The sequence below is a fragment of the Scaptodrosophila lebanonensis genome, unplaced genomic scaffold (assembly GCF_003285725.1).
Source record: "Scaptodrosophila lebanonensis strain 11010-0011.00,11010-0021.00 unplaced genomic scaffold, SlebRS2 tig00000001-arrow-pilon, whole genome shotgun sequence".
Classification (NCBI taxonomy): domain Eukaryota; kingdom Metazoa; phylum Arthropoda; class Insecta; order Diptera; family Drosophilidae; genus Scaptodrosophila; species Scaptodrosophila lebanonensis.
In genome coordinates this window covers 2,745,170-2,771,283 of record NW_022060529.1, presented here as the reverse complement: position 1 = coordinate 2,771,283, position 26,114 = coordinate 2,745,170, and the positions used below count along the sequence as shown (strand labels likewise).

The window sequence follows — 26,114 nt, the reverse complement described above, 5'->3', positions numbered from 1 at the left end:
ATGGCGACTGCTGGACGGATTGCTGTGGCTGTTGTCGCCCGCCTTGGCCTCACCTGGCTGGTAAGTGCAAAGAGGGTCATCAAAAATTATAATATAAATAGCAACCAACTGCGTTTGCGACTGCGTTTCAGACTGCGTTTCAGACTGCAAGGCGTGAAACGACAGCAACAGCAACAACAACAACAACAACGACGACGAAATCTGCGCTGCATTTTCCATTTTCATATTACGCTTGCATTATCGCTGGATGAAAATTGCCGCTGATGGCAGATTTTCCTTTTGTTTCGACTGACGCGCATTTATTAATTCGTTTCACTGGCCCCTCAACTGTGTCCGATTGCCTATCTGTCTGGCAGACGGACTGACGGACTGACGAACTAACGAACTGACTGTTCGACAGGAAGATGCTTGGTGGCTCCTTATTTTCGCATTGATGCATAATTTATTTTCATTTGCAAAAGGCAATGCCGCATGCAGTAGGAAGTTCGCTTGCAATGCTTCAGTTGCCAAGCCACCCACGAACCCACCCACTTCCCCTTGAACTCCGCATGGGAGTTGGAAAAACTTGTCTTTACAAGTATACTCGTGTGTACGAATGTACGCGAATGTTTGAACATAAAGTTTGCCACTTGCATTTAATTACATGCCATAAAATCATAAAGCAAATGCTTTCCATTTCATTTCATTTCGTTTCATTTCCTTGGCATAATAGCAACAACAACCGCTGAAAAGTTACGCAAGTTTTCGCCAACTATTGGCGCAGCATGTGTGGAAAGCTTTCTGAGTGTTGGCCGCTTTTATGACCTCGCTGCATAAAAATGTTCACGGTTATCTAACCACAGGCGAACCATAGCCAAAGCTCTCTTTGGTGTTAAGCCGAACAAGCAATGAAAACGAAAAAAAGACCAACATTTTCCAACTGCAATCGAAACTGGAAATTTGCAATTTAAATGGACGAAAACTTTGCGGCATTTTTACATTTTCTTTGTGCAACAATTTTCGACTTGTTTTTAGTGTCATGCATTTCCTCGCTACTAGCCAGCAACCAGCAACTACACTTACTATAACTGACTGGGATGGGGGCGCTCTTAACAGCCTTTTATGTGCATTGAACTTGACTTTGGTTTTCAGTTACTTCGTGTCGATAAAAAAGACCACACAAACAAAAAAGAAACAGTTACAAAAAATACAGTTGCAAGGCAAAAGCGAATGCAGCTGAAAACGGGTTCTACACATGCTATAGAAATGGGGAAGAAAATTGTTGTGGAAAATGCGTTTGTCTATGCCATCGCAGTTTCCCATAGTTGGCCTCTGCTCTCTGCTCTCTGCACACGCCCGCCCACAATTAGCCAAGTTTCTGCCCTGACTCTGAACCAATTACTATAGTTTGCTCGCAGCTCGCTCTCTTCTTGCAACGCAGTTTCTTTTGCTTGCCACAGCTGCTGGAAAAACAGAAACAAAAACAAAAACAATTACACAAACAGCAGGCGAAAATTACCACAAATTAATGAAAACTGCAATGAGCGTAAATGGACAAAAATGAAAACAGTCCCTGCGAATTCAAGTGGAAAATTGCCAAAAACTATGAACACGGAAATTATAGTTTGGCAAAGATTCGAATCGAGCGGAGTCCTGTCTTACAGAACCTATCAATTTCGCAATCTACTAGGAAGTATCAAGTATATATGTAGTAACATAGCAAGTTTGTGTTCGAATTAAAAGAAACAAATTTTCTGAAGGCCAATTTTCTGAAGGAAATACAAGTAGGACGAAAAATGCGAAACGAAATTGAAATTTCAATCTAGGTTTGTGGGCAGTAAATGACGGCAGCAACACATGATAAAGTTAAGACCAATAAAATGATATAAATGGTCAGGAATCGTATTCCAACATGGCCGAGGGTACGAGTACGAGTTGGAGATGCATGCCACTTGCTTCGTACAGTTGCCGCATTCTTGAGGTCGTAAAAAAATTGTTAACTAGTTTTCAGCAGTGAGTTTTAAAGCGATAAAAAAGTGCCCACAGAGCAACAACAATAACAACAAAAACACAACATAAAATACAACAAAAACAAGCAGGTTGAACCAAAACAGCAACAATTTTTTATGGCAGCTCTTTCTATTGAATTTAAAAAGAGGGCGCAAAGCGCGTGGCTAAATGAAATGAAAAGACATTCTAGATGCAACAGCCTAGCGCAACAAACACAGCAACAACAAAGAGGCGCTCGATGGGCCACAGAGTGTGTTAAATAGAAAACACATAAAATTTTATGCGAAACATTGCGGCAAAGGCGACAGCGGGAAGTGGAAGGATGCCAAGGGAAGTGCCAGTAGGGCCTGCATTGCAAGCCAGTTCAGCACGCAGGCAAGCAAGGAGCCAGTATATATGTATCTGTATAGGTACATATAGTAGGTAGCCCACTCACAGGTGGGCGGCACTACGAACGGGCCAAGTTCATAAAAATTCACTCAGGCGCACTTTTAATGGCCTTTAAATGTTTACGCGGTTGCATTTTTAACGACCGTTGACAGTTCATTTGGATTTGGCTTGTTGGGCCCCAAATGTAAAGAAACAAGTGGAATACAGCAGCTCTTTAGCTATGTCTAGTATAATTACATTAATTTCTTCGAAACTAACCAAATTAAAATTGAAAACGACGGAAAATATTCAACAGACTTGGCACAACATTCCTGTAGAGAATAGTCAGAAGTTGGTATCCTTTATGTCTGCAGCAATCGAAAAAGTCGTCAGGAATAATGGCAGATATCCAGGGTATTAAGTGCCCTCAAATCAGTTCAGTAACATGCGGGACCATAAATAACAAAATTGCAATATTTATTACTAATTTTCTTGTGCATACCTATCATGAACAGTCGAACAAATTTGTTCGACCATTATATAGTTTTTAAAGCCTGTTATTATTTGTTTTGACTTTAATGCTTATGTTAAAAACTAACTTATTCTTTGAGAAAAATTTAAATATATGAAAGCCAAGCTGTTATTTTTTTTTTAATATGCTTACACCTATTATTCTGTCCAACTGAGTACAATTAGGAAATTTGGTATTTAAATCTCTAATAGTCTCTGAGTTCTGGGTGTTCATATGGACAGGCGGATAAGGTTAGATCGACTCGTCGATCCTCCTCCTTCTGCCTGCTAGATTCAGGTACAGAATAAAATAAGTGCCATTTTAGTGGCTTTCAAAGATATAGCTCATAATATGTTCGAATTAAATTTGTATTTTTATAATATTTAAACATAAATTCGTCGATATTTGATTATTTCCCGCCTTCAAGTTTTTATTTTTTTAATAAATACAAGTTAAGAAAGCGAAAACTGTTAATGCTTCTTACTGTGTTAGTTGAAAACCCCAGTTACAAGAATATAAGGCCACTTGTCATCCAAAAGTCATCTTATACTTTTCAGTAAAGTGTATATATATTCTGCAATCTGACAAAAGGTTCAGCTGTGATTAAAGTCAAATACTTTGATAACTCAAGCTACGGCCAGCCAGGTGGACATTTAATTCTCCCATCAATTCATTTGTTTTTACAAGAACAACAAAAAGTGATCACTTTATTATATTAGTTATTTTATTAATTGTGGCACAATGCTAAAATTTATGTCTTTCCCACTACATATTTGATGTGGTTATTATTTTGATTGCACCTTTTCCAATTAAGCAAATATTTATACATAGTTCTGAGAAATAATAGTAAGTTATGCAGTTTAGCAAATAAATCCAATTAACGATCTGCTTGCGACAAGGTTACAAAATTTTAAAAATTATTACAGCAGCAAACCAGTTAAGATAAAGACTGCTGTACAGACTGACCAACAAACTAGCCAAGTTTAATGACCATATACGAAAAGTCACGAGACAAGTTCAAGTCGCCCGCTGCGCATTCAGGCGAAAGTAATCTCCAATGTGTCAACATAAATGCGCAGACTGCGTTGCATACGCCTCAAAAAACCACAAGGCCTGCAATTACTCGGCGCATGCGCCACCGCAGCTGTAAGGCTGCTGTTGCTGGCCAGTGGTTTCCGTCTAAATATGGCCGGAGTATGCCCGGTTTGTGGACCATTGCCAATGCATTGGAAGAAAGTGAAAGTGTTCGCGATGCAGGTGGACAGCTATTGGTTTATTTATGGACGTGTTGTTTAATATAAATATTTAAGATTGCAAATCAGCGCGCGTTTTATGTAAAGCAAGTCAATACATTTTTAACAATACTTGTATTCCTTTTTTTCACGCTCAGTTGCTGCTGCTGCTGGCCTGGACCCCCTGTCGCGGTACAGAGACTTGGCAAAAGCTACCAGCACTCGAAACATTTTCCACCTATGAAGTAAGTTGACAAGCAATCAAAAATTCAATAAAATAAAACAAAAAGCCCAACATTTCGTTCCCGCTTTTTATTACTTAAGCAATTTTCTAAAGATGCTTCCAAGCCCAAGTATTTGTTTGTTGTTTTTTAATAGCCGTAAGCTTTCAATTAGAAAGTAAATTCTTCATTGATAAAAGGCAAGCTCAATAATACTTATAATAAATTATATTTATTTGAAAACTTAAAGAGGAAACATTAATAAATAAAGAAGCTTCCTAATGTCAACATTTTCTTCTTGCTCTCTCTCTCTCTCTCTCTCTCTCTCTCTCTCTCTCTGCAGGACATGCAGCGCTATTTCGATCAAAGAAATTTCCGCAGCATGCGGCACATCGACAATCCAACGGATGATAGCTACTTAGACGCCTTTAATCACTATAATTCGCAGTTGGAAGCTTCTGGGCAGTTGTCGCATTCGCGGCAAAAACGCGAGCAGCAAGAACTCCCGAGCAAGCCTCGTATGTTGCGCTTTGAGCTATCGGATGCTGTGGAGCCCAGCGAGGAGGTGAAACAACTGCTTCGGCAGCATGCAAGTCGAGAGATAAAAGCGCAGCCAGCAGCAACAACAGCTGCTAAAACAACTACTACGACGCAACCAACAATCAGAAGGACAACAGCCATGGGGAAGAGGAAACCTCGTCGGCAGCGACGTGAAGCCGCCAAGGTTCTGCGTCAGCCTGCAAATTTCAAGGTTCAAATGATTCCATTCGAGGCGACGGATGCACGCGAACCAGATGCGGAGACAGCGCAGCTAATAAAACGAGCTCGTGCCTTGGACCTCCCGTCACATGGGCAGGGAGAATCGCAACGCGTGCAGCGCCAAACAGCACCCAAGAAGGAGGAGCAAGCGGATCAGGCTACACCATCGCTGTCGCCTTTGGGCATTACCCGTTCAGCCTCTGAGCACTCTCAACGACCCTTCAAGCTGCGCATCCGTAAAACCAAACGCATCAAGAGATCTGCCCCACCTTCAATGCCCAATGCGCCTGAGTTTTTCAAATTTGAACTAGCAGACGCTAAAGCACCTCCAACAACGCTAATGATGCAGCGCAGTGGCAAGGAAATGAAACCGACTCTGCTGACCATGGAAACGCAAACTTTGAACCGGACTCTCCCTACCATGTCAGCTCAGACAAGCACGTCGCCCAGCACGTCGGCACAACGTCTAGACGACAATCTGGTGGTGGACGGCGAAGCCACTGCAGAGACGAAACGGATGTACATCTATAAGGAAGCACCACAGACACACATGAAGACGAAAAAGTCAATAAGCACTTTGCCACACGAAGTGCAGAAGGTCATTACGCAGCTGATTAAGGATGGACATGGAGGAAAGGCGTACATCAAGTACATGCCTGCCCAGAAAGCCGACTACGAGCACTTCAAGTCCAAGCCGCTCTCGTACAATCTCAAGCCCAGTGCCTTTGTCAAGTATGTGCCGGCCAAGCTGCCGGAGCCAGTGCATCCTGTTCAGGTGCACATACAACCTGTGCCAGTGGTCGAACAACTGCGATACGTCTACAAGCCGAGCTATGCCAAGTTGTACAGTGCCTCGCCAACCATTGCACAACCCATTGTGGTTCAGGACACACCAGCGACCAAACTGGCCGCCGTCGAAGAGGTTCACCACACATACAGCGCGCAGCTATCGGCACCGCAACCACCAGCTCCCCCACCTCCAACCACCGCTGACATTGCAGCGCCACAATTTCGCGCTTCAAAGCCAGATCCGCTGCAGGAACATGTGGAGCCCACCGTCTCCTATCTACAAGTACATTCCAGCCACGGCAGTGCTCATATCAAGCCGCTTGAGCACTACCAGTACGAGATCCACCCAGAACCACAGCCAAGTAGTGCTCCTCAAATCAAAATTGAGTACCATGCGCCGCCAGATCACATCAAGGAGCACTACAAGGAGCTGCCCGAATTTCGCGAGCTGTCCACGCTCATTGGGAAATCGCCCGACGACCAAATACATGGCCTAACATACCTGCTGGCCAAAGAGATGCAAGCAAAACTGCAGCGACAGGGCAAGCTTCTGGACTCGGACCGACCGCAAGACAGCACATCACCCATACTCTTTCATCCCGGACCCGTGCAGCCCCAGCTTCCCACGCCCAGTCTCAAGGCGCTGGTGGAGCACGGCTCGCTAGGCGTACAGCCCGGCCGCCTCATAGGCATGGGGAAGACTAAGCAATATGTGCCCATCATCGAGCCGGGCAACAACGATATAAAGCAAGTACTGCCAGCGCCCACAGCACCCGCTCCGGCCCCTGCAGCTGAAACCAAATTGGCAACGCCCACCTCCTTCATTAAGTTTGCGCCCGGTCATGGGCTTTCACACGGCTACGAAGGCATTAGCGATGAGCAGCCATTAACCACATTAGAGCATGTGGTGCAACATCCAGCGGTGGCACAACATGGACTCCTGGGTTCCGCTTTGCCAGCCGAATTGGAGAATGAGAAGACTGCAAATGGTCTGCACTTCGCCAACAGCGATCAACACAAGACGGTGAGTGATTCAATAGCCTCACACTATATTGTGCTATACGAGTATGACAATAGCAGGTCCATTCCAATTCCCCCTCACTGCATTAAATTAAGGTATGCCTTGGGGCACACCACAAAGGCTTAGCGCCCGAAAGTGTGCTTCATTGATTGGCATAGGCAGCAACACAATCAACATAAATAAGATGAGCCGGGCCAAGCAAGCAACTACAATAACAACTCCCCAGATACGACATTGTCGTCTGTTGTCGCCGCCATAGCAACAACAACAACAACAAAAACAAAAACACCAACAACATCTACGAGTATATTCTGCCCCACGTTGGGCTCCATTTTGGCTTCACTCTCTATCCTTCTGATTGCCGATCCATGTCTCGCCGGTAATGCACTTAATCGAATAATTTTCAAGTTCGACAAGCATTTTCAATGTTGTTAGCGTACCGCAGTCGCAAGACCAAAATCCCAACCCCGCTCCTACCTTGATCTCCACCTGGGCGCGCCACAAGGCAATGCAAACGATTGCGTATCATTACTATGCGCCTGCCAGTAGTCTGCGTTTTACGTCTACTGTCTAGCGGACTAGCGGACCCAGACACTTGAAACGTTTTAAGGAAAAATGTTAAAGGCGCGAGCATGCCACGCCCCTGTGCCTTGCACTTGATTGCATTTGAAAAGGACGACATGCGTGGATTTTCCTCGTTGTGTGTGTTTTTTTTTCTGTGTTTTTTTTTTCTTACTGTTCGTCTGCCAAGCGGAATTAAAATTTTTCATTCAGGGCAGCAAAACTTTCGCCGTGTTTGTGTTCGGCGCTTGGCACGACAGCAACTTGCATTTAATTTATATGCTTTTATGGCACAACCAGGACAACGTCGACATCAATGGCTATGCCGGCGACGGCAAAGATGGCAACGACGACGTTTTGTGTGCAGCCAGGCAAACGGCCATAGAAATGTATCTTAAAGATGCGCATCGTGAGCGCAGGGTGGTGGGCAACAAAAAGCCAAGGATATGGACACAAGTATCACTGAAAAGCACAAGAAATTGCGAATGACTTTAGTTTTGACTTAACGATGACTATGCACTCTATGTCGTTTATGGAGATGACTTAAGTGATACGACACCATCCTACAATTGCACGGACTTTCCTTCTAAATAGAAGTGAGCTAAAACTACTTACTTCTCTGATCATCTGTACCGTTCTTATGATCAACATAAAAGAAATTATAGTCTCAAGAGGCAACTAATTCACTAATTTAATGCAAAAGAAATAAGCAATGCCTGCTTATGAAGGATAATATACTGCTTCTAGTAGGGTATTCACAGTTAGTTATTGGTATACTTTCGTTATAAGACACAGTGAAGTGTATACTCTATATATTTGAGCCTTTTAGCCCGTCACACAAAAGGGGATTATTGTCCCGAACGTTCCTATTGCAGCTTCCTGATAAAGCCTATTAATTGCTTTGCACTTTTAGGATATGGCGAAGCATTTTAAAAACCAATTATCAAATTTGATTAACATATAAATATAAGTAAACAATTTCATTTGGACTGTGTCAGACAGACAGAGTAACACGCTCAAGTTCATTTATGATGATCAGAAATAGAGCATATAAATGAAATGGATTTTTCCACGCAGTCTTTTTTTGCAATTTTTCACAGGAAAGATTTTCCAAATTTGTAGACATCTGTTAAGTTCTCTTCTGTTTCTACTTGTAATGTTCAAAATTGTTTGATCATTTATGATGATCAGAAATAGAGCATATAAATGAAATGGATTTTTCCACGCAGTCTTTTTTTGCAACTTTTCACAGGAAAGATTTTCCAAATTTGTAGACATCTGTTAAGTTCTCTTCTGTTTCTACTTGTAATGTTCAAAATTGTTTGATCAAGCACACGTTCACAAATACTTCATTTCGTAGGCATTAGTATTCAAATTTTCCACTTTATATGAAAGAACAAATTTAAAAATTCTCATAGTTTTCGTCAAAATTGTATCAAGTGTTTTTCGTAGCTATCGTGAATAATCAATCAGTCCATGGTAATAATATAATTTCGATTAGTTAAGTCGTAACCAAATTTAGTCGTGTCCAAATTCCTCCGAGTGCAAAACAGAACTCCTTTAGACAGAATGAATAAAATTCGTAGTTTGTGTGGCCTTGGCCATCCACTGTACATACGTCAGGTGCTAAGAATGGGAGGTGTTGGAAGCGTACGTTTCTCCTGCGCTGACCAGGTGGGACGCTTTAAAGGACTCGTGATTGGTATCTACCAGAAGGAGGGCGACAAAGGGCCACGCCTAACACCAACCGGAGAGCGATTCAACGATCGTACCACTGGTAAGCTCGCGGAACTGATATGCGAGTGCCAAGTGTCGGGAAACCTGGGGCGCGGAATGGTATTCAACAACATAGACCCCTCATATAAGAGCGTAGCTGTTGTTGGCTTGGGACTGGAGGGCATTGGCTTTGATGAGCTGGAGATGCGTGACAATGGCATGGAGAATGTGCGCATAGCTGCCGGGGTCGGTGCACGTTCCCTTCAGCACATGGGCTGTCTTGACATCAATGTCGATAGCATGGACTATGCCGAACAGGCAGCCGAGGGTGCCACACTTGCCGTTTGGCGATTCACGGATATGCTTACCGGAAAAAATCGTGTGTCAATTCCGACACTAGAGCTGTTCGATTCGCCCGATGCAGATGGTTGGATGCGTGGAATTTTTAAAGCAGATTCCCAGAACTTGGCCCGACGACTGAGTGATGCGGCAGCCAATTGCATGACTCCCACACTGTTTGCTCAAGCTACCGTCGATGCCCTTTGCCCCTGTGGCATCACCGTGGAGGTGCGCACCATGGATTGGATCGAGGTGCAGCGAATGCATTCGTTTTTGATGATTGCCAAGGGCTCCTGCGAACCGCCAGTTTTCATGGAGATCTCCTACTGCGGCACCGCCCCCGAAGACAAACCGGTGCTGGTCTTAGCCAAGGGGATAACTTTCAATTCAGGCGGCATTAACCTCCGGGAATGCGAAGACATGGACGAGTATCGTGCCAGTATGTCTGGCGCGGCTGCGGCGGTGGCCATGATGCGTGGCGTGGCTGCACTCTCTCTACCGATTAATGTAACCGTTCTGATACCTCTATGTGAAAATATGCCCTCGGGCATGTCCTGCAAACCAGGCGATGTCGTCACGCTCATCAATAGCAAATCCATGGCCATACGGGACCTGGACAAGGCGGGTGTGGTGGTGATGGCCGATCCCCTGTTATATGGCCAACAAGTGTACAAGCCACGTCTAGTCGTCGATGTGGCCTCTTTAGCCAGAGGCACACAGAGAGCCTTTGGCGGTGGCGCATCGGCCGTCTTTTCGAACTCACATTACATTTGGAAACAACTACAACAAGCAGGATCCCTCACTGGAGATCGCGTGTGGCGTATGCCTCTTTGGCAGTATTACAAAAAGCAAGTAACAGATGAACTGGCCTACGACCTTAGCAATAATGGTCGAGGCCTGGCCAGCTCTTGCTTGGCAGCTGCGATACTGCATGAGCTGGTGCCGTGCGTAGACTGGGCCCACATTGATACGCGCGGCACAGGCATGATGACCACATTTGGAATAGTTCCCTATCTCACAAAGGGATTCATGACCGGCCGACCAACCCGCACCCTTATCCAATTCCTGTACCAACTGGCCTGTCCCATAGATAAGTCAAACCCCGATGTCTATACCAGAGCCTAATGTATATATACTTGTATGTGCGCAGTGTATATCCAATTGAGCGTGCAAATGTGTGTGTTACGTAGCATTTGGCACTTTAGTTAGCCCCATAGTCTTTCGTACTTGAAGTTGTTCAACATCGATTTGCAATAAATAATCAACGCTGGCCATGGTGGTCAGCAATGATCAGGTATTTGAGTTGAATATATACGTACATAGTATCAGCAGGTGTCCGATCTTGATAACAGTCACAATTTTGAATGCAAAATTGAAATACTTTTATTGATAGAACAAAAATGCATACCAGCGGAAAGCAAATAGTTGTCAATAAGAACGAATAGAGAAGCTAAAGTCGGGTGTGCCGACTTTGAAATACTCTGCACATATGTGTAGAATAATTATGGATGTATGTGTGTGCTTATGTGTGTCTGTGTATGCCTCGTGTGCCTGTGCAAAGCAGTAACAACAACAACAACAGCTGCTGGCACTGCTTGGTCATATATACAAATGTGGCTATAACTTTCTGTTCAATCAGCCTATCATTATGAAATTAAATATGGCATAATGGACTCATAATCACTAACTGGAGATATTTTCCGAATTTCAATGAAAAATTCCAAGAAATACGGGAGGTCTGGACTCTCACAGATTGTGGGGGAGAGGGGAGAGGGAGGGAAATTCCAAAATACACATTTTCTGCGTATTCACATAAGGCATCTGGGACTAAGATTTGGTGTCCCTAGCTCTTACTCAATTTCAATTGTGCACTATTTAAAACGACAATAATAGTACATACTTAGGTTGCCTGACATACATATGTATATGGAAAACATATATGATGTAATAATATAAAGTATGTAGTGTAATAAATAAAATAATACGTTAAAAATAAAATAATAATAAAGTTCACCGGCTTGCGGTACCCGCGCTCTCGCATTTGCATCCATAACGCTCTCTCGAAACTTTAAGCTCTTAAGAGTGGCGGAGTATAATAAAATGAAGAGTACTCTCAGCTGTTGGATCCACGTTGAACTGATCTTTCGTCAAGTTTGCATCAGCTGCCAAAAAGAACGCGAGAGAGGCGAGGCGGCGGTGAGGCGGCGGCAATGCGAATAACTGCACAAAGCGCAGTTAGAAATTACAGTATGTAGATATGCCTTTTGCTTTTTAACTTTGATTCCACAAACATCATCTTTTCTACAGCACTATTGTTCATTACTATATTTTAACGATTATACAAAAAGAACTTGTGGTAATTCGGTAATTCTGAGCACAATTTACACAACCTTTCACTTTATTTAAATTTATTTATTTATTTCAATTTATTCGAAAAAACAAATCAGACGGCATGTGAGCCGTTGTCGATCTCAAGGCACGGCGGAGAACTAATGTGTAGGCGGCTAGCGACGGCGCAGTGCAGAGCTCTTTAGGTCTGAAGCTATGCACTGTGGTGCTCATTCGAAACTTAAGAGAAAACCACATTTAAGGAAATGTTTATATTTTAAGCTATAATTCAAAACAATAAACCTTATTTGCGTAGTTCCGGGCTATTCGAGAAATTAATAAATACAGTTGACTGAATGATTCGGTATTTATTGCATTCTAGCAATGACATTAACAAGATAGAACGCTACAGTCGAGCAAGCCCGATAGTAAAATAGCCTGTACTCTCCACAAAAAGGAAAAATTAAAAAAAAAATTTTTTTTTTTAAATTAAATTATTAAAAAAAAAATGAATTAATTAATTAAAATTAATTAATTAAATTAAATTAGAATACATGTTTATGTTCAGTTTAAACAGCATACATTTACATCACGTACCTATGCGTGTTTATATGCGTGTATGTATGCAGCACAAAGTTGAACCAAACCAGCAACAACAACAACAGCTTCGGGCATCGCTGCCGACAGAGCTGCAGGCAGCGCATGAGCAGCGATTTTACTTATGGCTATAACTTTCTTCAGAATTGACCTATCATGATGAAATTTGGCACACGGACACATTAGTAACTGGATGTACCTACCAAAATTGATTTCAAAATTCCGAGAATTACGGAAGTTATAAGAAAAAACACGAATTGCGGGGGAGTGGGGGGTGTATAAGAAAAAATAAACAAACTCTATCTGCCTAGGGCTTATAGAAACCTTGATACCAATTTTGGTTATCCTAGCTCTTGTACTTACTGAGATCCTTGCGCTCATACAGACAGACAGACAGACCGACAGACGGACATGGCTATATCGACTCGTCTTGTCATCCTGATCAAGAATATATACTTTGTGGGGTCTGCCACGCCTCCTTCTGTGTGTTACATACATGCGCACAAAACTAGTATAGCCTTTCACCCTTTGGGTAGAGGCTATAAAAATGGGCTACAACTGCACATACATACCTATGCCCCTTTTACAACCAGAAAATCGTTAAATCGATACATGAAGCTAATTTAAATTTCAAAACAAAACGCCAATAAGTGCTTAAACTGGCCAAAGCCATACATATAGCATTTTATTCAAAAAATGTAAATAAATCCATACATGCGTACATACGTACGTGTATGTAATAAATTGTACGTGTATTAAAACACTGATTGCTTTAATGACACTGGTCCATCTCTAATTGCATTGAGGCATACTATATATATTATATATAGATCGAAGTAGGCTTCGAAAATATCTGTCAGACAGCCTCATCCCAAATAGTCGATATAAAATCATTTCATTTCGAAAACTCGTACTTCATACACATCAAAAATACAAATAATATAAGGAACATCAAATTTTTGTTAGTTAAATGAAACGTGGAACCCGACTACGAAATTAAACAGCGCAAAAAATTGGTACTCGGAACGTGTTCTAAATTATTACGTTATTTCGAAAAAATGTGAGTCAAATACGTTTGATTAGCTCTCCACTTATTCTCATTCTCATGCAGCAGCGCGACCAGTCTCAGACAAAAGTATCCACAAAATTCGTCTGCAGCGTCCATTAACTTGATCAGCTGCTCAACCTCATTACAATTTGTTCAAAAAAAAATAATAATAATAAAAAAAAACCATGTCGACTGCCCAAGTCTCAATAGCAGCGTCTGCATCAGCAGTAGCCACTTAGTTACGGGGAATGTCATTTCCGAGTGTCGGCAATGACGTCTCTTGGACTAATAGGTGGACTCTATCTCGTCCCACCTGTACCAACACCTGGGCCAAAAGACAACCATGCGCACCATCCAGCCCAAAACTACACTAGAGTCGTCAGCTCTACCAGGACCATCCAGGAGATGCCATGATCGCTGCTTGGACCTCATATCAAATGCATCAACTCTTGACACGAACTTTGAACAGATCTAGCAGATCTAGCATACCTAGAAATCCATAACAGCGTCTGCATCAGCAGCATTACCAAGTGTCGGTAATGACAGCTCAAGAACTCCTGTGTACTTATCCTTATGCCGTCGGGACGAAGAGCTGAGCTAAAACCCAACCGTGCACACCTTCCAGGCCGAGCCCAGACTGCATTGAGTGGAGTTCAATCATAATCATCGGGAATTATGAGACGCACCTATACAGATCCAGTAAGAGGGATTATTTGGCTTTGCTCATGCACATCTTGACATTCTCATCCAGCAGCGCGCCCAGTCTCAGACAAAAGTATCCACAACATTTGTCTGCGGCATCTATTAACCTCAATCTCAATTCCATTTCATAAAGTCTTGGCTCGCACTTCAAGTAGAACAGGCAGCACTTCCAATGTCGACTGCCTAAGGATCAATAGCAGCGTCTGCATCAGCAGCAGCCACGATGTCAGAGTAATGCCGTTTCCGAGTGTCGGCAATGGCATCTCTATGACTACTCGAAGTACTTTCTCTCATCCCACCAGGACTCTAACTCCTGGTCCAAAACACAACCTTGCGCGCCATCCAGCCGAAAACCACACCAAACTGCAGCATCCATCAAAGTGATCCGCTGCTCATCTCATTGCGAGTTAAGCAATTCTTGGCTAGGACGTCTACTATAGCAGGCTCAGATCCAGGATTAGCAGTGCAGTCACTGGAATTCTCTTCTTGGACTACTGGCTATACTCTTTTTCGTCCCTCCTGAACTGACACTTGATAGTTTTGCATCAATAAAAAAATTCTTTCCCATAAAAAATTATATAATATGGAATCGGAGGACTACCGTTTTGTTGTAGCACATAGCACTGGTAAATAGCTGCGGCACAAACTTTTTAGATCGTTTACATATTGCTCGTATTTTGAAGCTATATATACATATATATAGAACTGTTTAGAAATACTTTGGTATAGAATTCGTTTCTTCTCCCAAAGTGCTTATCTACACTTGTTCATCTTTAGAATTATTATTGGCACATCTCTAATTGCTAGCATCATGGGAAAGTTGATATACTCGTACTTGACGGGAACGATTTTTATAATAGCATCAAAATGTCATAAACAGGCTAAGAACACTGCAATAACAGCCACAACACCACAGACGGCAGCGGCAGTGAAAGCTTCTTAGCTTAGTCATGTACTTTATAGTTGTGGGGTTGTTGTTGTTGTTGCCGTTATTGTAGTTCTCGCAGCAAATCTACTTAAATTGTTTTCAAACTGGAAAAACTTCTTGACTTCTGCGTCATTTTATTGGACTCTCAATTGCCAGAGCTGCAAGCAGGCAGGCAAAGGCTGATTAAATTTTATTTATTGGTTTCCTTGGGCCATGAAGAGTGCGTCATGGTGTGTATGTGTGTGTGTGAGCGTCATCAAAAATCCTTGAAACGCGTGCATGCAGCTGTTAATGCGCATTAACATAGGACCCTGGTGCAGTAAACAAGTGAGGCTGAGCAACCAAATAACAAGAGAATTTATGAGTCCCAGCCCCAAAACCACAACTCACGTACTCAGACATACGTACATACATAGATGGACAGGAGTTGGGTCCGAAAGAGAGAAAGAAGGAGAGAGGGGCGATAACACAGATGTGCTACTCGTACCATTGGGCTGGTGTTGTGCGCCTTTAGGTACGCCGTCCTGGTCAACACATTGTTTTACTGCCATTTAGCACGATTTTTAATAGGCTTTTGCCTTGTTTTCGTCCTCAACCTCGTCATCGGCCCAGCCTCGTTTTCCGTTGTTCCTGCTCTCATGAACGACTTAACCCATTGCTGTTCTTTCATGTGTTGGATATAAATTTTGATTATACTCGAATATTTTAAATACTTTATTTTAAAACAGCTTGCGAATTTCACTTAAAAAAGTGCAAATTGTAATATTTACCTGAAGGACCTTGGTTGAGAGATTTCAATTGTCAGTGAAATAATTTTCTTGCTAAGGAACGTTTCCCAAACCTCGTTTTCTGCGGTTTATGCTTTCATAAAAGAATAACCCATTTTTGCTCTTTCATATTACGGACATAACTAACGATTATACATAGTCTAAATATTTTATTTTTAAACAGCTGGGAATTTAATTTAAAAAACTGCAAATTGTATTATTTATCTGCAATGCCTCAGTTGAGAAATTTCCATTGTCAATTAAATCAATGAAATCTATCACAATTGAAGTGTATTTTACAATTTCTATTTCTTTGGACACTTTAGTAGGTATTCAAAACCCATTGAGTTTTGAAGTCCCTTGCTATTTATTTTACAATTTAAACTAAAAACAAAACAAAACACACAACACGAACTCATTTTTGTGTTTCTAACCGAGTCCTCGTGTAAGGAGCTGAAGTACAAAATGCAAATACATAGACTTAGAGGGTTAATTTGTCGCTTCTTGCTGTAAAAAGTGACGACCAACTAAATGCTGCTTGTTGGCCATGAAAAGGCTGGCTGGCAAGCAGTCTGACAGCCAAGCGACACTTGTTAGGCTCAAGTTGTACGGGGCTTAGACCGGCAAGTGTCCACACATTCCAGCAGCACTTGACGTACCGTTGCAAGCCTTGTCACAGGCCTGTTGGGCATCAGCACCAGGAAAGTGTGTGCGTGTGCGTGTGCGTGTGCGTGTGCGTGTACGTGTACGTGTGCATGTGTGTTGTCTACATGGACAGATTTTTCGGGCATTTGTCATTTTATTGTGGTCGAAAATGTTTGGTAATGGACATATGCTTTGTGGCCGTTCCTGGCTGGGGAGGGGGCCTGTGGGACCATGTGCAGGTGCAACATACATTTGGGTCTAGTCTAGGCAGTGAGTGTTGGGTGTATGCCGCATTTTTATTTGCAACCCTTTTTACGCAACACATTTTCAGAAGTGTTGAAAAGTTGGTCAAGAGAATGTGAGCAGAGATTTAAGTTAGATTTAATGCAGCCAAGGCCTAAGTCAGTCGTCGCATTGCAACATATGTCCGCTGATTAGTCCGGTTGGCGTGAAGCTAAACCTAAAAGGGTGCAGGCATAAGTAGAGAGAAAAGGTTACAATTTTTACGACTTTGCAGACGCATGAGCAGACCAACATATGTTGCTAATGTGGGTATTACCAGGTTGGCAGGGGAGTGTACTTTAGCAGAAACCTTTAAGTGAGTCTTTATGATATACTTGTAGATTCGCATCGAGAATATATAAAATGCACTTCACTTTTTACACATGGGCTTGGTACGAGTAGTAGGTAATAGTTTGGCTAAATCTAATACGCTATAATTTGCTTAGCTGCATGACAATTTTTCAGGCAGCACTAAGAGTTAATTCCGTATGAAAATAATTACGTTTACAGCATTTTCACTTAACCGCCCCATATTGGCAGTCATTTTTAGTCAATTTCCATGAATATTATGCTAGTAGCTGCGCCATCTATGAAACATTTTTTTCACATTAGTTTGTCCCTTTATATTTAATGAGCATGGCAATGTGTACATATTTTTTGTGCTACCATTTATTGTTTCCATCATGTTTTTAGTCTTCCAGTGCATCCATATTAATTATTAAATTTAAAAAATGGCTGAAACAAAACGCGTAATTGGTTGAACAATTAGAAAAAAATTAAAAAGCTGCAAATTATTACAGTTGTAGCGGACAAAGTCGAAAAAAGTGTGTTATTTAAAAACAAGCCGAAAACCAACAATATGAAGTCGAGTGGACTTTAGCAAGAAATAGTCCTGATGGTGCATTGAAGAATCAAAATCGAAAAATATTGTTCTTTATTGAAAATACAACAAGTTTTGGACAAATTATAGACAGTTTGATACATGTTAACTAATGTAATATCAAGTTCGTTATTGAAGCCGCATTGAAATTGAATTTCATGCATATAATTATCAACAAAATAAACCTCCTTAAAATATTTGACTTTAAAAATAAAGTTATAATAAATATCTGCCTTTTTAGCTTAGCTGTCTAGAAAGTCTGTGCAGGCATATTATTATTACTTATATTATAAATTATTTATATTATTTTGTAACTGTCGGTAGCTCCACAATTGTATGTACATAATTGTAAGAGAATGTTGCAAAATTATACTGCAATTTTGTAATATGTGCACTTATCTATCTAGACAGCTTGCCTATGCTCTCTACATTATTTAAACAATTCGTTTAAGCTCTGTAAACACCTCGTCTAACCACTTAAAAACCTCACAGGAAAAGTGAGTGAGCGGTCGAGAGCAAGAACTGTCCAATGTGGGTTTTTGTGAGGGCATGCAAAGCGCATCAGTGGCTTTTGCAGCAGCTCCAAGCCCAAGCTGTATGCTCATTTAAAATTGAACAAGTGCTGGCCACTCACACTCCCACACCAACACCAACACCCACCTCTATGCCCAGTAGAATTAGGCGAAGCTTAGATAGCACCAAACAAAATTTCGACTACAATATTGCGGAATATAAAATATTTGAAATTTCTATGCATTCCACAAAAGGGTTAAATGGCATACAAAGAAGGTCGTTACATAATTAGCATTACGAGGAAAATTACCATTTTACATATTGTCTTAGCCATCAAATGACCATACTTTTTCTGGCATTAAGAAGAACAATGGCAGAATCAAGTCCTACTGCGTAGGCATGAACGACAGTGATTCGAAACGTAGTCCGTGAGCGAACAAACCACCGAAAAAGCAAGCCAAATCGCATTTAAATGGAAATAAATGTTGTGTCCAAACAATTTACAAAAACCAATTTTACAATGTAATGCGCCCAGTGCTGAAATGTGCGACTGTGTGCTGGGGAGGAGGTGATGGGTGGGGGCTGTAGGTGTAGATTTTAGATGTGGGGTGTAGCTGCGGTGCACGAATATATAGTATGTGCGTTTGTCCGCGCGAACGTGTTCAACAGCGTCCATCGGACGAGCAGTGGAGCTCGTGGCGCCTTTTTTTTTTGGTCAAGTCTGGGCCCACATCGACCATTGACACAATTGCCAACGCCATCATCAGGAACGTCGCATCGTTGCTGTCGACGCTTTCCAAACTTTTGCACGCAATTATGAGGCTGACGATGATTAGGGAGTAGTCCCTCTGCACCCCCTTTGGTGACTGCGGCCAAAATTGTTGTATAATTTACAGTCGAGAATTTAAGCAGCAAATTTGTGTGTGAAAATTACAAATTTTAAATGCATATCCGCTGCCATTCTCCCGCCCTATCCTATCCCTAAACTATGTACATCTAGACCGGTCCCCACTCAGTTTTTATTACGCGCTTGTTAGCAGCATTTGCCATAGTTATGTGATGGGGGGACTGTGTAGGTGGGGCACTAACCAAAATTGAGTTATCAGTTTGCTAGGAATGCTCTCGCTCGGGCTGATTGCGTGACAGCTGGTGCTGGTCCTCCAACTCCTCCACTAAAGAGGGAGAAAAAACAACATCATGGACGACAGCGACATACAAGTAAATGAAGAAGCACAAGAGAAGGAAAAATGTCAAACTACGTGATTTTTATGCGAATGTGACTGTCAATAGGTTGAAGCCACTAGATTTCTGCAGCAGCTTGCCTTTATTTTTTATATGCGCTCAGATATAACCACACCACGAAAATATTAGCTCGAGCTGGGTGGCTAGCTCTGCGGCTTCACTGCGGCTTATTGTGTATGTGCTGGCGTGAAGAGAGCTAATTTCGAAAACCAATGTACGATTTAAGCAGTGGCACAAATACATATATGAATAGTTGCCTAATGTGCGGCAGTCAAGCGTATATATATTAGAAATAGGATAACTATTTTAAACCAAACTGTTGAATACCTGCCCGAAACATTATGAACATTTACAAAGTAACAAACCTGAATATCTATTTCAATCTACGATTATGTCGTTCTTTAAGGCACTTCGGGTGCTGACTTCAGCTTAAGGCAGATCTTTCAGAAACAATACGTAACGTCCAAAAAATAATTCACAGCTTGCAGAACTCTTGCAAGAGTTCTCGCAATCCCCTTAGACTAGCAGAGCAGAGCAGGGCATTAAATTGATAACCAGAATGCTGAGCTCATTGATTAATTAACAAATGAACAATTAAAGCTATTGCATAGAAACCACAATATCAAAACTACTGCCTAACTGATTTTTCATTTCCGAATCTCGTGTTGAAGCCACAAGGCATTACATTAATAACCAGAATACTGAGCTTATTGGTTAATTAATAAATAAACAATTAAACCTATTCCATAGAAACCCAACTGATTTTTCATCTCCGAATCTCAAGTTCTTCACAATGACTAGAGATCGCTTTGACTTCCTATTTTCCTAATAATTTTAACATATTTGTGTTTAAATAACTGTTGTAATATTTTAAAAAATTAAAAAATAAATTAAACTGCTGTTTTTTAATTCGTTCTTTAAATAATTAAACGTATACATCCAATTGCTTCAATATTATTGCTTTCTATAACGTACGAGTATGTATAAGAAATATGTTGGCAAAATATGAAGGTTCGGGTCCGTAATTATTCAAATAAAATACAAGGGTGGGAGGTTACCATTTCGTCACTACCCCCAATAAATATAAAATTAAAACGTAATCAAAATAAATCGCAAGGAAGTCGCACAGTCTTAGGCTCTGCACTCAATTGAGGAAGATGAAATGAAAGGTGGGTTAACCACAGAAACAGCCGCAAGTCAAATATTCTAATGAGAGGCTGACAGATGACCAGAGGCTGTCAAATATGCAGTAAATAGAAGAAAGCAGACCAAATGAAAACAACAATTTTGATAATATGCAAATGAAAGGCAACCTTTTAATAACAACCTTATGAGTATTGCTCTCAGAGCTACAGCTTGGGGGATGCTGAAACATATAGGAATCCTTGTATTCGCCAAAGTTGTGAACTGGAATTGCAATTTTCCACTGAAAGTTTGTGCATGGCATGACAATTTGCCATTGTCGAGCAATACTTTTAGGCTGCATTGGCCGAAAATAGCCACGCACAGCTGGGGAAGGATCGCCCACCCTGAAATGGTAAAATGGTAGAATGCTGAAAAGCTGCAAGGCTAAACGAACTCACGTAGTTGGCCTCAAATTGCATTTCGCACTCGAACTTGGCGCGAACATGAAACGTGTTAAATGCAAAATCCTGTTCTCCCCACCAATACCGGCACCAATGACAGAATATCCAGTGAGCAGTCAAGGAGAACACATACATCGAGCTGCATTGCTTTTGCACTCAAACAGCTTGCCGACCAATAATTTTTGCAATTTTCTAGAGTTTGCACAGCTCATAGTGTTTGTCATATTTTTGTGCCACCATGCACCTCATATATAGTATAGTGGATATCAGAAAAATGCGAAATGCAATTGGTTTGCTGTCCTATTGATATTTACATTAGGCTGGCTCCATCGAACAGTTCAATGGCTCGCTCTTATTGATGCCATCTACGTCGTCATCGCCATTGCCATCGCCATCGTCTGGGATCTCCATCTAATGGCAAGTCCATTTACAGTCAAGAAAAATGTGCATAGCCAGCAGCCACTCTTTGCTTTTGTTATAGTCTCGTTCATGCGTTTCTTGCTGATTGACAGTTTAAGAAAAAGTCCATATATGTATGTACTATGTAGTATTGTATGGCACGTGATGTGATTTGGAGTTTTCTTGTGAATTTCCTCAGTTATCATTTGCATGAAAACGTTCATCATCGCTTTTATTTTCTTCTACTCTACATGTTTACATAAGCAATTCGCTTCTCCAATTCTCGCTTCCTTTCTGAACACGTTTCATCTGCATTGTAATTATGTCCATTTAATCAAATCAATTTGTAATGAAATTCGAGACTGCAACATCGTCCCACACCAACGTCCTGTGCACTCTGCCTCCCTGGCTGACTCGCAACTGGAAAATCAAAGAAAATTTGCATATTCGCTGGCAATGCGGTTTTTTCCACTGCCATCCATTGTTTTATTTTTCCAGCAGAGCTGCAAAGTATGCAGCGCCGGCTCGTTTGCACATCAAAATCTATTAACATTTTCGCCTCTCTCTTAATGAAGAGGGCGTGCGGAGGCCATGGGCGTTAGTTGTTCGTTAATAAAGAAATATAATGCTGGAATATATTATGCATTTATGTAATTGCAAGCAAAAGCGTGATTAAAAATATAAACGTAATAGTGTGGGCGAACTTTCTTCCTTTTTATTCTGATTAAAGCGCTTGTAAGCGGTGTATTGGAGATATACTAAGTAAAGAGAAATTGATTAAAGAATTAAAAACTGAAACACTTCTACACTCCACAAATGACCTCATCCTTTCTTAGCAGGAAATTTTCACGACCCACGATTGATGCAACAACAAAAATTCAGCAATAAACCAGATTTTAATACCAGAACTTGTTTTGAATCATAAGAGTTCGTCAGTAAAAAGCCTCGTTGCTGAAGCTGTAGCAAGTCAGTACTTTCAATTTAGATTCAGATTTATCTATCATTCTTTCTTATAAGTATTACTAATTTACACACCAATAACAAGAACCCTTGTTCTTCTGCAGGATTCGAAGAAATGAATAACGATGATGTGCAAGAGTTGTTTGAAGATAACAAATTATTATTTGAAATTGCTAGCACGCAGAAAGCAATTCAAAATCGCTAGACAGAAACTCTGCAAAAACAGAACCTATAAATCGTTCAACAATTGAACTAAAATGGAAAGACTTTTCCAGTTGATAAGTGAGTTAGAAAAAATACTTCTTCCAATAAACAATCGCATAACCCTTTCTTTATCAAGCGAGATGACCACCAAAAACAAGAAAAATGTTTAGGACGAAAACGGCTTATAATTAGTTTAAATGCCAATGCCGCCAAATGGTTCATAAATTTTTATATTAAGCTGCTTTAACATTTTTTACTCTTAAAGATAATGATAATGATAACTATTCAATATTTGGAGTAATTTTTTGTTAATATTGAAAATGTTTGGACATTAAACACTGCGGATACTTAAACAAGAATTTTTATTGGTGCCTTTGTCGAAATCTAGGAACGTAATCCTATATTTTGTACGGAGTCCATGTATTAAGCAAGGACTCGGTGTACTTGTAGAGTAAGTGGCTAGTGGAATCCCTTAAGTGTTAAATGTGGAGTTAAAATGTCTAGAAACTCGCACAGGCTCAATTGTAGCTCCCTTCCTAGGCCTATTCAAGTTTTTACAAAGCAAGCCCTCAACATACTCGTATAAATTTGAAGCTGTCGCGGACTTAAGCCCTTTTCACTAAGCACATAAATAAAATTGAACAAAAGTTTGTTCGGCATGTGGCGAAAAAATAAAATAATAAAAAGCCTACGACAACAACATCAACAAGAATGCAACTTAATTAAACTTAATTTACAACTCATTAACATATCAAAAAGTTTGCCACTCACACACATTTGGGCATGAAAACCACAAGCCGCCCAAAACATGTAACGAAAGTTGTTATTCGTACAATTGTCGTGCCGCTGCCGCTGCCGCCTCAACGAGCACTGACGAGTGAGCGGAAACGGAAACGCACACTCACCACAGACACACACACACACACTCAGAAATATACCCACACCAGTATTTTGTAAATATGTATAGTAGAAGGAAGAGCCATAATTTTGCTCAGGCATTTGCACAAATATTTTATTTCATCTTGAAATGGTTGTTGTGGAGAAATACAATAAACAGTCAGTGGCGACGATGGGACGATACGACGATGGGACGGTAACTACGAAAATTGTTGACGACACAAAACAAATCTATGCTGCATACACAGAAAGGCGTGCGGGCCTGTACGCATTGCTGTGATTGTGTGGGTGTACTTGTATATATGTACGTGTACGAGTATGTATATACAAATGTACACTGTAGTATATTGTTGCAAATTTCATTACGCACGCGTTGCTTGCCTCAACGTTGGTTGCTCAATACAATTTACAGTCACATGTACGAGCATAACAATGCGCGTTGTGTGAGTGACAGGCACCCGCAAAAGCCCAAACGACCCTTTTCTTCTTGCAACAGAGCAGTGTTGCCAATACGCTTTTTCCCCCCGTCGAATCTGGTTGTTTTTGAAATGAAATTGAGGGAAAAGCAGAAATTCTGGCTTTTTAACCCTAGATGGTTATTCTTTGTTGTAATACATAGTACATGTGTAGGTTGTTTTCATAGTTGCGATTTTTGTTTGTGCTCAGTCATTACCATCTTGTTGTTCTTGAAGAACAACTTCAGTAACTTGTGCTCAGTAATTACCAAGCCCTTGAAGAACAACTTCAGTAAAAAGCTAATTTTTTAACAAAATTTAAAATAATATTCCTGAAACTAAGTTGTCTTATTAGTTTTAATTATTATTTATAAAAAATATATCAAAAAAATGTTTCAAACTCTGATTTGTACAACAAATTTTCGCGATTTCAAAGAAAACTACTTGAAGCTTATGCGAAATATATCATTTTAAAGTCCTAAGAATGGCATTCGAATTAAATTTCATAATAAATAAAATAAAAAATTATTAAGAACGCATTTAGCTTTTTTCCCCTTTTCGTAATTTTTCCAACATTTCTTCAAAAAAAAAAACCTAGCCACCATTATTCTTTTTTTCATCATTCATCATGGCACTACTAGTTTAAGCATTTCTGCTGAAAGAATACAAGGGAAAATGGCGAGATGTTGGGCTCATTTACAAAGAAGCACAGAAAATCACACAAAACAAGATTGGTTTTGTTGCTGGCCCGTGAAGATATGAAAGCCTAGAGCAATACCATTGCTTGACCACTTGAGTAATCTTTGCACTATCCACACTTTTCTAAACATATTTTGTAAGAAGAAGTGTATCTATTTTTAACGCTGTTTTGTACACATTTTTAGCTTTATTTCACTCTCCTTCCCGTCAAAAACAGCTTGTTTTCTTCTAAGAAATTGCCAACACTGCAGCTGAGTGTACTCGTATGGAGGTAGTTATTGCTATTGTTGTTGTGGCTGTTGTTATTTTTATCCAGTAGCTGGTGCAGGCCATTGTTGTTGTTGTTGCTGTTGTTGTTGTTGTTGTTTTCACAGTCCTTACTGTATGTACATGACAGCGCGCTTAATACATTTGCACATATTTTGCATTGCATAGTTTTCGGCATGCACACGAATTGCCGTTGACATTTTGCCAACCAACCCACACACACACACACACACACACACAATGCAATCAACTTGTAATGCAATACTAACTTTAAATTCCACACCTCCAACTCTGACCATCTCTGTCACTCTCACTCACTCACACTCTCTCTCTCTCTCTCTCTCTCTTTATCTTCCATACTACAGCTACATCAGTACGCCTCAAAGTATGCATTCGGTTATCGAATACGTGATTTTCATACCGGCAACGACTTTGGCCACAAGCAGAATCGTGATTTGCATGGCGTGACACGCGGTCAATATCATATTTTATTGCCAGATGGACGCATCCAGAATGTCATTTATCATGCGGACGATACGGGCTTCCATGCGGATGTTAGCTTTGAGAGCGGCACGGCGAGGCATTGATCGCATTGCCTCACTGGACAGCAGCGGGTAATTGTGCAATCAACTCCAATACTTATAGTTATGCACCAGACAATAGTTTAGGTCGCACTTCATTCAGATTAAGCATTACTAGTAAGTAAATTAACAGAAATATTATGCCAATCAAAAATAATTTTCAATCCATATTACATTTCGAATACCAAATATATTCTCTTCGACATTATAATTACATTCTATGTTTCTGAATTACATATACTTGTAGTATTTCTAGTTTACCCTGATTGGACACAAATTAAGAGAGAACTAACCAGATATCATATTTTGATTAGATATTAAGTTTTAAAACTGGAGCCACATCATTTTTAAAATAACAATACTTTGTCTCACACTTTTGATATTTGTTCTCTCTTTACTTTAAAGAAGTGATTTATGAGATCGAAAAATCAAAAGAATTAATAGATTGCCTTAAATTGCTTCAATTATTTAATAACTAAACAAAGCAAAGCAACCTTCTAAAATCTTATTCAACTTCGAATACTTTTGTATTCTTTAGATCGGGTATTAGCGATCTTTTTCCCAATTTAAAAATTCAAACAAGGAATTTAAATTTGGAAAATGTTTATTAAATAACAAAAACTGAGC

The 26,114-nt window shown here is 40.6% G+C and overlaps 2 protein-coding genes and 1 long non-coding RNA gene across 5 annotated transcripts; all 3 read left to right on the top strand.

Annotated features, from left to right (window-relative positions):
- LOC115634575 lies at positions 1–25,493 on the top strand. The gene is made up of 5 exons (XM_030532406.1): positions 1–60; positions 4,260–4,346; positions 4,666–5,200; positions 5,279–6,894; positions 25,272–25,493. The coding sequence occupies exons 1-5, from the start codon at positions 1–3 to the stop codon at positions 25,491–25,493; spliced, it is 2,520 nt and encodes an 839-aa protein (XP_030388266.1).
- LOC115627115 (cytosol aminopeptidase) lies at positions 8,864–10,804 on the top strand. The gene has a single exon (XM_030522682.1). It carries the CDS (start codon positions 9,022–9,024, stop codon positions 10,630–10,632), a length of 1,611 nt encoding a protein of 536 aa, XP_030378542.1. The 5' UTR covers positions 8,864–9,021; the 3' UTR covers positions 10,633–10,804.
- LOC115627122 lies at positions 13,354–14,771 on the top strand. 3 transcript variants are annotated; one of them, XR_003995646.1, is made up of 3 exons: positions 13,354–13,492; positions 13,544–14,179; positions 14,235–14,771. It is a non-coding gene; the product is annotated as an uncharacterized LOC115627122 (long non-coding RNA). The 3 variants fall into 3 exon arrangements; XR_003995647.1 differs by having other exon boundaries at positions 14,232–14,771; XR_003995645.1 differs by having other exon boundaries at positions 13,544–14,771.
- Positions 25,494–26,114: the final 621 nt, after the last annotated feature.

Bases quoted from the DNA above. Each gene is read 5' to 3' on its own strand.
- LOC115634575 (XM_030532406.1), top strand. From the start codon at position 1: ATGGCGACTGCTGGACGGATTGCTGTGGCTGTTGTCGCCCGCCTTGGC. The intron at 61-4,259 runs GTAAGTGCAAAG...TTTCACGCTCAG, and splicing joins GCCTTGGCCTCACCTGGCTG to TTGCTGCTGCTGCTGGCCTG. The intron at 6,895-25,271 runs GTGAGTGATTCA...TCCATACTACAG, and splicing joins ACAGCGATCAACACAAGACG to CTACATCAGTACGCCTCAAA.
- LOC115627115 (XM_030522682.1), top strand. From the start codon at position 9,022: ATGAATAAAATTCGTAGTTTGTGTGGCCTTGGCCATCCACTGTACATA.